The sequence below is a fragment of the Acyrthosiphon pisum genome, chromosome X (genome assembly GCF_005508785.2).
Source record: "Acyrthosiphon pisum isolate AL4f chromosome X, pea_aphid_22Mar2018_4r6ur, whole genome shotgun sequence".
Lineage (NCBI taxonomy): Eukaryota > Metazoa > Arthropoda > Insecta > Hemiptera > Aphididae > Acyrthosiphon > Acyrthosiphon pisum.
This window is the reverse complement of record NC_042493.1, coordinates 41,417,205-41,434,259: the sequence shown is the minus strand read 5'-3', so window position 1 is coordinate 41,434,259 and position 17,055 is coordinate 41,417,205. Positions and strand designations below refer to the sequence as shown.

The window sequence follows — 17,055 nt, the reverse complement described above, 5'->3', positions numbered from 1 at the left end:
TACCTCGATCGACTCTGTCACTCACTATACGTTTACACAATACACACCGACACACCGTAATAAATTATTAATAGGCACCAAAAATAATATTTATAATTCATATTCATTATCTCATATGAAAATCATCAAATTCTTGACAATTGTCGGCGGAGAACAGTCAGTGACGAACGTTTAATTAATAACAATCATTTCGGCAATATTGTCTATTATTTACAATTTTTAGTCATCGTCCGATAAACAGTAGGAACTGTGGCCACAATTATTCACGCTTGATATAAAAGTGTGTAATAAATAAATAATCTTTGTTTCAAATTGATTTCATTTCGTATCATTTCGTAATACGAAAAAAAACACAGGGCAGGCCCGGGCCTATCAGGCCTACCCGCTGGGCACGCCACTGAAAATGTGATAATGGACGCACCTACAATAAAGTTTTTCTAGAATTCCATCCTTACTTCCGATTCTGTATAGATCGTGCTCTGTTTTTTCTAACACCACTCCGATGAGATTAGGATGATCTGTTTTGCCTTTGTCAACATCTGGAATGCGGATTACTACGTTGACACCAACATCAACGGCGGGAAATTTTTTTTCTGATCGAGTCATCATTCGGGCTGCCTGTTTTTCCAAATTTTCATGAGCTTCTTTTCTAATTGCACCTATAAAAGAGGTATCTGAAACATATCAAAGAAATAAACCGTGTTTATGTATTTATTAGATTTGTTGGTTACAGTATGAGCTATTTATATGAAAGTTGATTTTTTTTTACAATTTTTCTAACTGAAAAATAATTTAAAAGTTATTGAAAAATGTTTATGGTTTTTAAATATTATAAAATATGTAAATAAAAAATGCATTTTAACCGCAATATAATGTCCCTAAAAATTGTTTTAGCAATTTTTGAGCAAACAATTGATTTGGGAATATTAAAATAAATTTGAATATTTAGCTTAATATAATTTTTAAAAAAATAATAAAAATGTTTACCTGCAGCTTCCTACTCAATCTTATTTTCACTTCTAGTTTCAGTACATATAAGATAATATATAAGACGTTTATAAGACGTTTATAGTAGCAATCAAATCATTGGGGAGGTTAGAGGTTACGAGCCCCACTCTTGGATCAACCCCAAACATTGCTTTATAGGGCGTCATATTTATCCCGGCGTGGTGTGCTCTATTTTTCATAAATTGTACGAACTTTAATCCGATAGACCAATTAGTGGATTTATTGTCTGTCATCCAAGAAACGAGCATTCGTTCCACGTCTTGGTTGGCACGCTCTACGGAGCCTTGGCTTTGTGAATGCCTAGGTTTTCCGTGCACGATTTTTAACTCTGGCCATAGCCCTGTCAGCTCTGTAATCACATTGTTAACAAATTCTCTCCCATTGTCTGAATGAAGAAGAACCGGAGCACCAAATGTTAAAAAAAATGTCTGATAAATGGCTTGCAACTTCTTCTGCACGCTTGGTTTGCAAGGGGCGGAGCAGAACGAATTTTGTCAGATGATCCTGATAATTTAGTATAAACTTAAACTGTGCATCAGGTTGTGACTGCATGTCTATCAAATCTATTTGACATCTACTATTTAATTCAGTGTGCAAAATTGGTTTCGAAACGAGTCCTTCTTTCCTAGTTTTTTTTTTTCTGGCACGTTTCACAGAGAGACAAAAAATATTTATCATGTCAGTGGTAATGTTGGCGTACTTTCTTGAAGTTTCGACCTTCAGACGATCTCTCCCTCCATGCCCTACAGCGATATGTGACAAATCAATGACATCAAAAATGTCTTCCATCGGCAAATAATATTTGACTGGCTCTCCGCGGGTTACCAGCTTTTTTGTATCGCCAAATTCCAAAACATTGAATCGCTTGATCCTTCTATATTGAGCAGAGGTTTTTTTAGTGGCTGATATCGCATCCTCAACCTCTTTTAGAAGCGAATCATAAGAATCTTTAGTAATGATATTATCTGTACCGCAGAAGTCAACTAACGCAAGTCCATTTTTTGACATTTTGAGTTAGTCATATAATCAGAATGTGCGTTTTATGATATTTTTAAAGGTATTAAAACGTAAGTCCTATGTACAATAAATGCAAAGTTACCTAGAAGTATACTAACTTAAGTCCTAAACTATGATAGAAGTATTGAAATGTAAGTCCAGCATGATAGTTTACTTCTGGGTCAAAATAGTAGGACGAAATAATAGTGTTGGAGTATACAAACGTAAGTCCCTTTACGATACTTTACCTCTAGCACTGATAAGAATGGCACACTGCTAACATCACATGTTTTTCTTATCGTAAGTCCATTTATCAATCAGTAATCAACCCGCCAAATGTAATATTTTTATCATATTTATATTTTTTAATATAAATTATTAATTATAAACGTCATTATTGTTTATTTTGTTAGATGATTAAGCATAAATTTGTTATAAATTATATTTTATTAGCTATTTTATAGTATAATATTGTATATTTTACGTGTAAGAATGCAATCAAGTCGTGCAAAACGCATTTTTAAACTAGCTACAAATGAAAAAGGTGTTCATGATGTAAGTATAAATATTAATTTCATGAATAGTGCTTATTATCAAAAAAGGCTCTTATTAATTATTTTTATAATATTATATGAATTATTGTAATATTAATTATAGGTATTTAAAGACACACATATTATGTATGACTGCTCAATACCAACTACTGTTAGCATGGTACATACAACAAATAATATCAATAATGGTAATGATGTTCTTACTCTCAGTAATTTACCAGTATACAGTATAACAGTAAGAAACCATGTTTAGTAATAAAGAATCTTTGTCTTTCATCTACCTAAAACAATAAAAAAATTAATATTACTAATACTAATTTCATATCATAATAATATTTATTATATCAGAATAAATAATAAATATTGTTATGATATGAAATTAGTAATAGTAATAGTAATAGTAATTTTTTATTGTTTTAGGAAGATGAGAGATACAAAAATGTAGGTGCCTGGTTAGAATCACAACAACCCAGTATATCTACAACTTTGAATACGGTGCCATACATTTCTAATCCGGAAACTGTAAGTTATAATATTATTAATCAGCTAAGCGATGATTCAGTTACAGTTGAAACTGAAAAAAGTGATGAATGTGTTGACAATGGTTCTGATGAAGATCCAACATTTATGATCAATACTATTGATAGATCAAGTGAAAGTCTCAGTTGTATAGTTCAGGTACCAGTTAATTCTACTGTTATTACTGAAAATGATACAGACTTTATTATACATGAAGTAGTGGATTATCTAATCAAAGAAGTTTGTAAGAAAAATAAAAGCCGTAAGAGGTCATGTGATCCTTCATCTTGGGAGAGTAATATAAGAAAAAAGAGATTGGCTTCAGGAATGTCATATTTGTCAAAGAAAGGTGATAAAATTATTCAATGCAAACAATTAAAGCCTCCTTGTGTAAACTGTAAAAAAAAGTGCAGTGAAAAAATAGATGAACATGATAGAAAAAAAATATTTTGTACATTTTGGGATGGAGATAAGGATATAAATTTGAAGAGACAATACATTACCACTTGCATTGAAGAAAAATGTGTGGATAGAAAACGAGAACGTAATGGAAATCGTGCTGGTGTAAGACAAAAGAGTTTAGTTTATTCATTTGAAATTGAAAATGTGAACACAGGAATAAAAAATAAAATTGATGTGTGCAAAACGTTTTACCTTAACACATTGAATATATCAGACATGTTTGTTAGAACTGCTTTGAAGAAGAAAACACATGGTGGTATGGTTTCTCTTGATAGAAGGGGTTATCATGCCCCTCCAAATAAAATAAGTGATGACATAAGAGATGGTGTAAAAAAACATATTAAGTCATTTCCGGCAATTGAAAGCCATTATAGCAGAGAGAAAACTGTTAAGAAATATTTAGGAAATGAACTAAATATATCAAAAATGTATAAACTTTATGTTGATAACTGTAAAGAACATAAAGTACCAACGGGTAATATAGCTAATTATTGGTTGTACTCTGAGATATTTAATAATGAGTTTAACTTAGCGTTTAAAGAGCCTGCTAATGATTCTTGTGACATTTGTGATGAATTTATAATAAAAATAAAAAATTCAACCATTGAAGAAGAAGCTTGTCTACAAAAAAATTATGAATCCCATCTAGATGAAGCAAAACTAAGATATGCTGGAAAAAAAAAAGACAAACATGAAGCAAAGGAAACTAGCTGTAACAAAAAAACCATAATGGTTGATTTACAAAAATGCCTTCCAACTCCATATTTAACCAATGGACAGAGCTTTTATTTGAGGAAGTTATGGACACTTAACCTAACAATACACGATGATACTCTTAACAAAGCAACGTGTGTTCTTTGGGATGAAACCAAAGGTGGTCGAGGTGGTAATGAAATTGCATCGTGTGTGTTGAAGTGGGCCCTACAATTAAAAGAAACAGAATCTAATATTGAAGAATTAAATATATGGTCTGATAATTGTGCTGGACAGAATAGAAATTTTATGATAGTTACTTTGTATATGTGGCTGTTGAAAAAAATGCCAAATTTAAAAATAATAAACCACAAATTTCTTTTGAGAGGTCACACCCACATGGAAGTAGACAGTGATCATTCTATTATTGAAAGAGCAAAAAAAAAAAATTGACCATTCAAGTATAATGACACCATGGGATTGGCAACAATTTATTAGGTCTTGCAAAAACAAAAACCCTTTTTGAGGTAATAAATATGGTAGGACTGCGCGGTTATTCTTTGACACAACCGATTATCGATTATAGGTTCTAATCGATTTTACCGGTTAATCGGATATCCCATTAATCAATCGATTATTGAATTAATCGATTTATTAGAAATCGATTATTGAATTAATCGATTTATTATAAATCGATTATCCCAATAATCGATTAATCCAGTAATCGATTAATTCAATAATTCAACAATCGAATTAAAAACCGATTAATTTAAAAATTAAATAATATGTTAATAAATTATATGGCACTAATCACTCCCTAAAACTGTGTGTACAACGACACACTTTGTGTAGTACATTTAGTGCAGTGTGCAGTACGAAATTTAAAAGTATGTTATCCTTATTAAACCTTTTTAATAATATTATGTATAATTTTTATATTTTAATGGTTTTTTGCCAAACCACATTTTAATTATTATCTACATTCTACAAAGACACACAGTAAACAATATTTTATGTTGTTACGTCTTATACTCTTATTATAGTTATTATTATAAACTATTTATTGTTATTGAGAGTAGCTATTTTTACTATTATCAGCTTAGTAGTTAACGGTGGTAGTTATAGTATACTAGTGTTTTAAGTGTTTATCTAGAAATAATTTAGATTTGACCAATTTGGGAGTTTGGGACTATGTGTGTAGTACAAACATTTGGATACTTTAGGGACTGGCCCTAATATAATGGATATTGGATAGTCAGAATTACAATTTTTTATTACTGACTGGTTGTGTACAATGTTCATGACAAATATTTAAAAAAAAAACTTTAACATAGTTTATTAAATAACAATTACATAGGTAATAATTATATTATAACTTATAAGCATAACAAAAACAAATCAAATAAAAAACTGTTAAAACATAATTAATGTCACATATAAAAAAAAAAAAAACAAAGAAACTGTTTAAAATATGAGTATAGAACTACCAAAATGATAAATATCATAATATATTACTTATAAAATTGGTATTTTCACATGCTTTTTATTCATGGATATAAATATTAATTGACTGCAGTGTTCTTCAGTGAGTGCAGCCCTTTGGTCATTGACAATATGACCAGCTTTGCTGAAAACCCTTTCTGAAGCAATGCTAGATGCTTGACAACACAACACTTGTTTTGCTAGGATCGAAAGATATGGAAACATACTACAGTTCAGTGACCACCAAGCAATTGGGTCTCTTTCAAAGGAGACTTTCGGTAGTTCAAAGTATGTGTTTATCTCTCTTTGAATCAGTTGCTCAGTAGTGACTGCCTAAACAATAAACATAAATTAAAATATAACATAATATATAATATCAATATATATTAAACTAGAACTAACTTAAATAACCAATTATTAATAGGCAAAGGTGGACATTAACTGATTAACTAGTTAGTTAATTTTCTAATTATCTTATGAACTTAACTAGTTTAACTGACAGTTAAAATAACTTAACTTTCCTCGGTTTATTTAAAAATAATCCATCAAGTTTAACATTTTTTAAATTTTTCTTTTTTATGGTTTCATAAAGAAATATTAATACAAAATAAAAATAAAAACAATCCAATATTATAATAATACAAACATTTCTGTTATTTTTCTTGATAAAATAATTTTGTAAATAGGCATATTTTAACAGATTAGATACTCATAATATTAATTGCTATTTATTAAATTATTAATTGGGATGTGTTAGTATAGTTAAAATATTTAATAATCATTTAAAGAAAAATAGGTACCTACATACACTGTACATTACGTCATTACGTTGAAAGTTTAATAAAATTGTTTATTATAATTTAGCAAATTAGCAAGAACACAGTCTGTCTTTAAAATTATAATTATAAAAAACATAATTACATCCACATAATATTACCTACTAATTAAAAAAAGTAGATTAACTATTTTTATACTGAGATAATTAAATATTATTTTCCACATTAAATGTTAACTTTTAACTTATCAATCTTGTATCCTCTTAACTTACGTTAATTATTTTCATTAACTTGCCCACCTTTGTTAATAGGTATATTCAATATTGTATAGGCATAACATTATTATTGTAAATAAATAAATGTACACTATTTAGAGTTTAGACAATATAAATTGAAAAACATTGCTATATCAATTATAACTTTAAAAAACATAAGACTTACCCCAGGAGTTAATTGTGGTTCCGTGTCAACATTGAAAATTGCTGAAAAACCAGTCAATTTTCTTTTTGTTGGTGGTTCATTACATCCGCTATTCACATTTGTTTTTGATTTCCAATGAGTCCAAGCCTTTTTACAATTGTCTTCCATAATTTCTTTAATTTCATTATCGGCAATGCCAAACTGAATGTGATGAAATTTAAATCTAGGATCCAATGCAGTCGACAATTTTAATAAATTATTATTTGTGTAACGAGAATTTAGTAAATCAATAACAACTTTCAACAGTTTTTTTTTTAAATCAACATCTATATCATTATCTTCAATTACTACATTATCAGCATCGCATTCATTTAGTTTAGTTATAATCATACTAATGACAGGAAGTATCGCCGAAGCTGTAACGTATGATTCCCCTGCAAGGTTATCAGATATATTTCTAATAGGCTGAAGCACGTCAGTGTTTTAAGAATTGTCACATCTTGTTCATTAATCATTCGATCTTTAAAACAACCATTATTATAAGTCCTTAAAAATGATGCTAAAGCCGGTTCTTGAGACAGAACAACCAAAATAAGATCCAACATAGACCACCACCTGGTCTTGGAATATGATGGAAATTTCACTTGTTTCAAATCAAATCTTTTTTGTTCAATGGCCTTCTCTCGAACTGATTTCCAACTGTAGGCAAATATATTTTGGATTGATTTTATTTTCTCTATAGCAGTATTCACTTGTTTTAATTTAAAAACATTTTTAACTGCAGTATTAAAACTGTGGCCAAAGCAAGGTATATGAGGAACATCAAGGTTTTTAACAGCTTTCAATATATTAGCTCCATAGTCAGTTGTAATTGCTCCAATACATATGTCAATATCTTTATTATACTCCAGTAACATTAATTGCAATGCATCAGATAAATTTTCACTTGTATGATTTTCTATTAATTCTTGACACCCCAAACAAACATTATCCAATTTAAATTCGGCATTCAAATAATGGCATGTTACAGCCATAAAAGGTTTGTTTGATACCGATGTCCAACAATCAGTGGTAAGTGAAAAGCATGACAGATTTGTTAATATATTCTCAACTACCATTTTGGTTTCTTTATACAAATCTGGTATTCTTCTATCTGTCAATGTCCTCCTACTTGGCAATTTATAACTAGGACACAAAGCTCGTGTATAAAGCTGGAACCCTTCCCTATCAACGACATTATATGGCATCATATCAATTGCTATAGTATAGGCAAGTATTTTGTCCAATTTTAATTTAGTAGCTTGACTAGTGGTAAACATTTTCATTGAAGTTTGTTTATTAAAGATTGTATCAGAAAGAGGTTCTAAAGCTGGTAACACTTGAGATGTCATTGAACTATAAGTTGATGACGTTGACGCTATTAATGTTGAAGCTGTTGATGAAAGTGTTCTAAAACAAATGTATAAAAAAAACATTAAATAATTTCTATATTCAATTTAAATTCAAAATAGGTAATATAATCAAACTAAAAATGAAAATAATATAATATTTGAAATAAAAAAATGTGATTATAGGTAATTTGTTAATAATTATTTACAGTGTTTTAAAATTTATAAAAATATAAACAAGTTGAAATGAAATGAAGTAAAATAGTAACATTTGTAGTGCTAGAGCCTGTAAGTACCTATTAAAACTTAAAAATTAGTGATCAAATACAATCATAAAAAGTGACAACAATAAGAAATACGTTTCCATATAAATTAGATAGGTTCTTCATCAATCATCATTATTGTTAATGGAAATTAAATTTCCATCATAGGAATTTCAATTTCTATTATTAGAAATAGTATTTTCTATAAAGGTAAAGAAATTAACATATCCATCAACCAAAAACTAATTAAAAATCATAACCAACATTAATCATATAAAATATAAATACATTTATTTTATAATGTAGGTATTATTGGTAGGAATATTGTTTAAAATATAATGAAATATTCTGTAGTAGGAAAAATGTTAATTCATTTGCAGTATTATACATTATTAAATTATTTACCTACCTATTTTTATTAAATATTAAATTTGAATAAGGAAATGTGTAGGTAGGACGGTAGGTACTGCTAATGCAGTACCTAATTACTATTGTCTATACTCTATTATATACCCATTAAATATTTTAGCATTGATTGGAAATTATTGTATGTTTTTAGTACAATTAAATCCGGCTTTTACATATAAAACTCAATTAGTCAATAATTATGTGTATTATTTGTAAGTTACCAATGTAATATTTGTGTTGTATAACGGTTGGCCGTTAGGTATGAAAAATAAATAAGCAAGTGTTACAAGAACTCTGCCCTACCCTAGCTTTTACTAAATTATTAATAAAAGTATGTATTAAAAATTAACTTACCCTGTGTCTTCAAATTCAGACGTATCAAATATATTTTGCACTCCTCTTTTTAACCGATCTAATTCGTTGAATTTTGCCTTATGAAGACCCTTCAAATGATTCCACAAGTTAGTGGTGTTCGTCCCTGCATTTGATATGCTTTTATTGCAAATAGTGCATGTAGCTCTACGGCCACATTCATCTTTGGAGAACGTATCCCACACTTGACTCATAATTAATATTAATAATACGTCTTGATTTAATGATGACAAAATGACAAAGGCGAAAAATGGCGACAAGTAACAAAAGAAACTATAAAAGTTGAAAACATCCAGACGCGTGGTAGCCGCTGGCCGCTGCGCAACCAACCGTTGGCTAGGAAACAATGTTACCAACCACCAATTCTTAGATAATTAGTTCAACAGTTTAGGTCATACGTAATTATGAAATTCGTATTAATTGATTAAACATTAATAAATTAATGATTATTTTTTTTATCGATTTATCGATTGACCGATTAATCGATATTAATCGATTTAATCGAAATAACAATTAATCGGTGTATTAAGATATTGTAAAATCACCGATATAACCGATTAATTATATGTATAATCGATTAATCGTTATAACCGCGCAGGCCTAAAATATGGAACTGGAAGACTTTTTGGATTTTCAATGTCTATACAATTCTAAAAATTCTCCATTAATATACAGAAGAAAAGAAGTAAAGATTTCTGAAATTGTTCATTTGCGTTTAGAGAAAGAAAAGGAAGGACTATTAATGTTTAAAACAGACTTCGCTGAAAAAGAATTTAAAACTGTGTCATTAAACAGAACAACTAGAAGTTCAGTTTGGCCAGAGCATTTACCACAAGTAACAAGTGAGCCTAAGCCTATAAGTAAATTAAAATACAAAGATTTACAAACAGCTCTTAAATGGGTGCCAAGAATATTTCATGACTTTTATACAAACATGAAATATGATGATAAAATTGCTGATAATCCAGAATAAAACTAGTCAGTTATTATAATAATAAGAACTAAATAGTCACTAATCATTACTATGTTATTTTATAAAAAAAAGTTTCCTATTTATGTTAAAGTATTATAATATAAATTTTAATTTTGTTTTAGTTGTGTTCTTATGTTATTTAATTATATTATGTATTATTATTATATTGTTATGAAATAATTATATTTTAATCAGAGCAAAAGTGATTTTAGTTTATATAGTTAACAATTGAATTTAAAAAAAAAAAAGTATTATAAAATGTTTTAAAATATTTCAATAAAAGTTAAATGTTATTTTATAAAAAAAAGTTTCCTATTTATGTTGAAGTATTATAATATAAATTTTAATTTTGATTTAGTTGTGTTCTTATGTTATTTAATTATATTATATTGTTATGAAATAATTATATTTTAATCAGAGGAAAAGTGATTTTAGTTTATAATGTTAACAATTGAATTTAAAAAAAGTATTATAAAATGTTATATATAATGTTATAAATATATTTCAATAAAAGTAAATATATTGTATTAGTATTTATAAAAAAATTTTGATGAAATATGTTCAAAAATAAAGACACAGAAAAACAATTTTACCAAAAATCCATGTTAAAAACTTTGTTTTGCATCTCCTGAAAAATCTACTTTTTGTGACTTGCGTTAGTTGACTTCTGCGGTACAGTTATAATGATTGTCTTTTTTTCCTTCCACCGATTCCATAAGCTTCTTAAAAAACTGTTCTCGGGTACTCATTTCTCTTTCAGTTTCCAACATGATACCAAAGTATACAGTGACCTTAGGACAATTTTCAAAACCGGCGAATGTCAACGAGAGCGAAAAAACAACTTAGAACGGGCAATTCACGACAAAAACACGTAGGTACAACGACTACGACGAACACAATCGCACTGGCGAAACACAGCCGACGATATAAGCTGACCTTTAGATCAATATCGTATTATTATTAATATTATTGTAGGTATAATCTGTCGAAGTTATATCGTATCTAAGTGTTGGACGACTAGTTAAAGTTATCTTAATTGATTTGATAGTCGACCGGTCAAATAATTATCGAGCAATATTTATAGATCGTCTGTGGTTGCGTGAGTTTTATGTAGTACGAGTTTAAATACAATATAATATTACTAGCTGCCAGTGTGCCTCGATTTAGGGACGTTGCGATACTATCGATATGAATAAGTATCGATACTTTTCTTTCGATATTCGAGTATTATTTATTCGATATTTTCATTTCGATATTTACTCAGTATCGGTGGAAAATACTTGTATCGAATCGGCTTTTTCTAAAATAAAATTTTTTTTTAGCTTTACCAAATTTTTTTTCTGCGTATTGAGTATTTTAATATTTTCGGTTTAGACCCTTCTAAAACGTGCTCCCGGAGTCAGGGGTCCTCAAACCCCCTAAATAGTAGAATAATATAGAATAGAACCTCGATAGGGTTTACGTTTATCTATGATCTGAAGTCTCAACCTAGGAAACGAGCCCGTAAACCAACATGATGTTAGATCCTTGTGGTATTCGCCATTCGGAAAAAAAGCCCCGGAAAAGAAAGCCCCGATACCAAAATACGGTAAAAAAAGCCCCACCTATAGGATGCGCGATAATTAATATTTGTATATAGGTAACCTAACCTTTTTTGTTTGCAGTTTTTAGTGGCAGTTAGCCACAACATTAGAAAACAATGCCACTAAATTATTTTAAATTTGTGCACAGTTACATTTTTTAAATTTTTTAAGGTTATATACAAATGACAATAATTATTTACCTTTAAACATTTTTTAAATTACATATATATAAATGACAATAATTATTTACCTTTAAACATTTTTTTAAATTACATACCTATATATAAAAGACAATGATTTTTTACCTTTAAACATTTTTTTAAATTACATATCTATAAATGTCAAATGACAATTATTTACCTTTAAACATTTTTTTTAATTATGTACAAATGACAATTATTGACAATGTAAAATGCAGATTGCAGCTATACTTGTATACTTTATAATAATTAATTAGTAATACATAATATATTATAATTTGTTAATGAACTATTTATTATATATATTTTGATTTATAGTTTATGTTATATGATTTTTTAACTGTGATATAATTAGTTATTGTTTAATGTTATATACTAGATGTAATTTTTTTTATAGTTACCTTTTAATAAAATAAATGTAGCAAATTTGAGCAATAATTGTACGTGCGCAGCCCATAACGAAAATGCGTCTCAATACAATCATACCTATATATTTTTAGCCATGGTAGTAGCAATGTAAAGTTGTTATATTATATTATTTATTTTTAGATTTATATTAAGTCATATTATTATGTGATTCGTAAGGCCTACGGGTTTTCCATGATATTGTCTATGTTATCATTGATCATTGTTATTAATTTTTGTACTCAACACTTTTTCTGGCTTCTGCCGACCGTCATGAACTCATAAATGCATAAAACTCTTAAACTCATAAGTTCTTAACAGTATTGTAATCTGTAGAGCATTGACTGACGACCGTACCTGCTGGCTGCTACAGTGTACTAATATTTAACTAACTATCAGGTAAGTTCTAATTAGTAATTATTTATCTTACTATTTAAATCTTAATTTTATACTTTTATACTCATTATTTTATATATTGCTTAGTTATCCCTTAATAAATAAAGTAAAAAATTTTACTTTTTTTTTACAGTATTCAGTATGTCACCACCTAGGAGTAAAGCGTGGAATTGCTTCAAAAAGAAAAATGGTTCAGAAGCAATTTGTAAAGTTTGCTCGAATATTATTAAATACTCAGGAAATACGTCCAATCTTTTTAAACATCTAAAGAAACATTCTAATCTACCATTAACAGCTACAACTGTAGATAATGTGACTGTTGAAATTGATTCATCACAGGCAATACTTAATCGCCATCTATCTGAACCGATTGAACCTTCAACATCAAAATCCAGGTTAGTTATAAAGATGAATACTTGAGGACCATATTACATACTACATAATTGTAAATATTTATGTTATTTATTATAGTGATACTTCTACTAATTTATCGAGTGAGATCGCATCAAGTCATACACTTGAGGTACCTATTTTAAAATTTTAAACACACTACAAAAACTAATTAAATTTTAGAACAGTAGCTAGAGTACTTATACATAATTACTTTTGTTTATTTATTTAGGAAGAAATGGTTGATTCTCCTTTACCAGCCAAACTTGTGGTAAAACGACCAATAGTGGAATCATTTAATAGAGCCAGTCATTTCCAAGGTAAATTAAAAAAAAGAATAATTACTAATAATATTGTTATTAATGAATAGTTTTATATTGCTAGTATCTTAAATTATTAAATGTATGATAATAAATAATATGTTGTTGGCCATAATTTATGGAAAATTAGTTTTACAAAAAGATTAGGCTCTTTGCAATGGGGTAGCCCATTTGCAAACTACTTATTATTCTCCAAATAACCTGCTGTTTTTTAGGCTTATTGCATACAGACTAACAGCAGTTTGGCCTTTTAAGAACTACAATTATTGAATTATTATTATTCAGTAATAACCGTTTTACTCATTTTACCCTTAAAGGTAATTTATTACTTGTACAATAAAAAGATTAATAGAATTATTATAACATGTAAACTGAACAAGTATTGTACCTTTTGTATTTGCAAATTACAATTCCTATTTCTTACTACCTGAGGATGGTACAAATTACATATCCTTATTTTGGTGCAAATTACAAACGCATTTAAAAAAAAATGGTGCAAATTACACATGTTGTATATATTTTGGGTCAACTTTGGTGCAAATTGACTACAGCCTATTTAATAAGCCTGAAAAACAGCTGACTCTTTGGAAAAATAATAAGTAGTTCGCAAGTGGACTTCCACTTGCAAAGAGGCTAGTGTTTTTGCAAAAAGACAAATTTTCTATATGGCCTATGACATATATACTCCAAATAAATTCATTAAAACAATTCTAATACTAACCCTAAATACTTACTAAATGCAAATTTATCACAAAAAAAATGTTGTTGAATTAAATGTTTTTAGAAAATAAGTAAATAGTAATCGATTTTTTTTTTTTTAGAAGGAGGGTATCGTCATTCAAAGATTACAATGTCTTTGTTGTATTTTATTTGTAAGGACAAAAGACCATTTCACGTAATAGATGGAAAAGGATTCCAACATCTCCTTAAAGAGTTATCTCCATCATACAAGATTCCTTGCGCTACAACATTAAAACAACTTTTGGACAATAAGTATGATGTGATGAAGCAATCTCTCAAAGTAAGACTATCAGTTGTTTCGCATGTATCATTAACATCCGATGTATGGACCAAACCATGGCAGAAAAGAGTTTTTTAGGAATAACTATTCATTTTTTGGAGAAAACTCTTTTGAAATCATTTTGTCTATCGGTTATTGAGTTAAAAGAACAACACACAGGTGATTACATTTCAAAAATACTTAATCAAACATTAGAAGACTGGGAAATAGAGAAGGATAATGTTGTAACTATAGTAACAGACAATGGTTCCAATATGATCTCAGCAGTAAACAAGACTTTTAAAAAAATTGATGGTAAAAGTCGACACATACCATGTTTTGCACATACGATTAACTTAGTGGTAGAAGTAGCAGTTAATCATTCAAGTGTGAATAATTTGATATCTATGGTACGTGAAATAGTCAAGTGGGTGAAGAGAAGTGTAAAAAATAGTGATTGTTTAAGAAAGTCTCAAATGGACACTGGAATACCAGAAGGTTCTGTTATAAAATTAATACTCGATGTTAAGACACGTTGGAATTCAACTTTCTACATGATTGAGAGGTTTCTTAAAATTGTAGATTTGATTAGTCCTATGTTGTTAAGAGATTGTTCTGGACCTAGCATGTTGTCTGCTTATGATATCGAAGCTCTTCAACAATTAGTTAGACTCTTGAAACCGTTAGAACATGTAACAAAAGAGTCTTCAGGTGAAAAGTATGTGACCATTTCAAAAATTATACCAATGATAAATTGTCTTGTCGCACAATTAAATAATATTAAACCAAGTACTGATAGTATATCTGATGTACAAGTAACTTTGCTACGAGAAATTAATAAACGTTTTGGATCAATTGAGTTGGTCACTCCAATTGCAATTTCTACTCTACTAGACCCTAGATTTAAAAATTTACATTTTCATGATGCAAATGCATGCTCAAAAGCAATGTCAACTCTAAGAAAAATGATGAATAATGATCTAGTTGATACTACAACAACCGATACATTGAGAGAATGTGACGCTCCTACAACGGAAACATATCATTTTTGGAATCACCACGAGTCATTAGCACTTGGTCAAAAAACCAATAGACCTAATTATGATGGAATTATAAATGATGAGTTATCACTTTATTTAACAAATCCAGTGGTTCCATTGATAACCAATCCCTTGGAAAAATGGGAAGAACTAAAGAATATTTTTCCTTTACTGTATAAGCAAGCAAGAATTCATTTTGCAATGGTTGCTACTTCTGTCCCTTGCGAACGGTTATTTTCCAAGGCAGGCGCTACTATAACAAATACTAGAAACCGTTTAACAGGAAAACGTCTAGAAAAGTTACTTTTCCTAGGTTGCTTCGATGAAGAAGACTGGTTTTAAAAATGTAGGTATTAATTAGTTTTTTATTATTAACTTGTCATTTCAACTTTCAAGAAGACATTATTATTTTTTTGTTATTTTTTTTTTAATTAAATATTAAATATTGTTATATTTACTATGTATCTATTTATTATTATTTTAATAAATGTTGAACAGTATAATGAAAAGAAGAAATATATTTTTTAAACTGCATATTAAGTACATATAGTATGAGTATATATTATAAAATAATGAATATGAATGATTCTGTACATATTATATTTTATTTTACAGTATTATATAGCACATATTACTTATAATATTATATACCATTTACAAAAACTGTATATTGGGTTAATCTAAAATAAATTTATCTACCTCAAAACAAGCTTTGAATAGAATACTGCTAATTATTTAGTAAATACTATAGTCTACAATGAACATAAAATGTACATAGTTTATAGAGAAAATCAAAATCTGACTTATATCACTAAAAAACATAAATATAACTTATATCTGTATTTTGAATTTAAACTTAGTAAAGTTTTAACATGATAATTGATAATATTGTATTTAAAAAAAATTGATTTATAGTTTTATATTTTTATATTTTATAATAATAATTATGTTAAACCACAGACTATAATGCACAATTTCTAACCCAAAAATAGGTAATCATTTATTTTGGCGGTGGTCACTAACAGAACTGGTTTTTCAGAAAAATTACTTATACACAATAGATTAGTATTAGGTACAATAGAAATATTTAGAAAAAAAAAAATTAATTAAAAATGAATATTGTCACATCTTGCCCAAATAAGTTTTTTTCAAAATTATTTTTGCCCCTTAAATTTATAACAAGATCACAAACTGAGACCACATGAACTTTTGAAATTGTGACTGAGAAAAACCGAAAAAATATATGTTTGTATGAAAAAATTTAATTCATTCGATATTTACTCATATCGATATTTGTTATCGATAAAATTATCGATATCGATATGAACAATCGATTAATGTAATGAGTACAAGTATCGATACTATCTTTCGATATGACATCCCTAAAGGACGGGCGTTTGTGGGAAA

At 28.4% G+C, this 17,055-nt stretch overlaps 2 protein-coding genes across 2 annotated transcripts; one reads left to right on the top strand and one right to left on the bottom strand.

Moving 5' to 3' along the window:
• Positions 1-7,296: 7,296 nt before the first annotated feature.
• LOC103308530 (zinc finger BED domain-containing protein 1-like) lies at positions 7,297-9,535 on the bottom strand. The gene is made up of 2 exons (XM_008182060.1): positions 9,324-9,535; positions 7,297-8,359 (listed from the first exon to the last, which is right to left on the bottom strand). Exons 1-2 carry the CDS (start codon positions 9,533-9,535, stop codon positions 7,297-7,299), a joined length of 1,275 nt encoding a protein of 424 aa, XP_008180282.1.
• Positions 9,536-11,827: 2,292 nt separating this feature from the next.
• On the top strand, positions 11,828-15,990 carry LOC100568471 (zinc finger BED domain-containing protein 1-like). The gene is made up of 6 exons (XM_008182061.1): positions 11,828-11,846; positions 13,032-13,293; positions 13,370-13,421; positions 13,521-13,608; positions 14,430-14,629; positions 14,731-15,990. Exons 1-6 carry the CDS (start codon positions 11,828-11,830, stop codon positions 15,988-15,990), a joined length of 1,881 nt encoding a protein of 626 aa, XP_008180283.1.
• The last annotated feature ends 1,065 nt before the right edge of the window (positions 15,991-17,055 follow it).

Excerpts from the sequence above, each read along its gene's own strand:
- LOC103308530 (XM_008182060.1), bottom strand. The coding sequence starts at position 9,535 with ATGAGTCAAGTGTGGGATACGTTCTCCAAAGATGAATGTGGCCGTAGA. Across the intron at positions 8,360-9,323 it reads TCTGAATTTGAAGACACAGG|AACACTTTCATCAACAGCTT; the intron begins GTAAGTTAATTT and ends CATTTGTTTTAG.
- LOC100568471 (XM_008182061.1), top strand. Across the intron at positions 13,609-14,429 it reads TAGAGCCAGTCATTTCCAAG|AAGGAGGGTATCGTCATTCA; the intron begins GTAAATTAAAAA and ends TTTTTTTTTTAG. Across the intron at positions 14,630-14,730 it reads TGATGAAGCAATCTCTCAAA|AAAACTCTTTTGAAATCATT; the intron begins GTAAGACTATCA and ends CATTTTTTGGAG.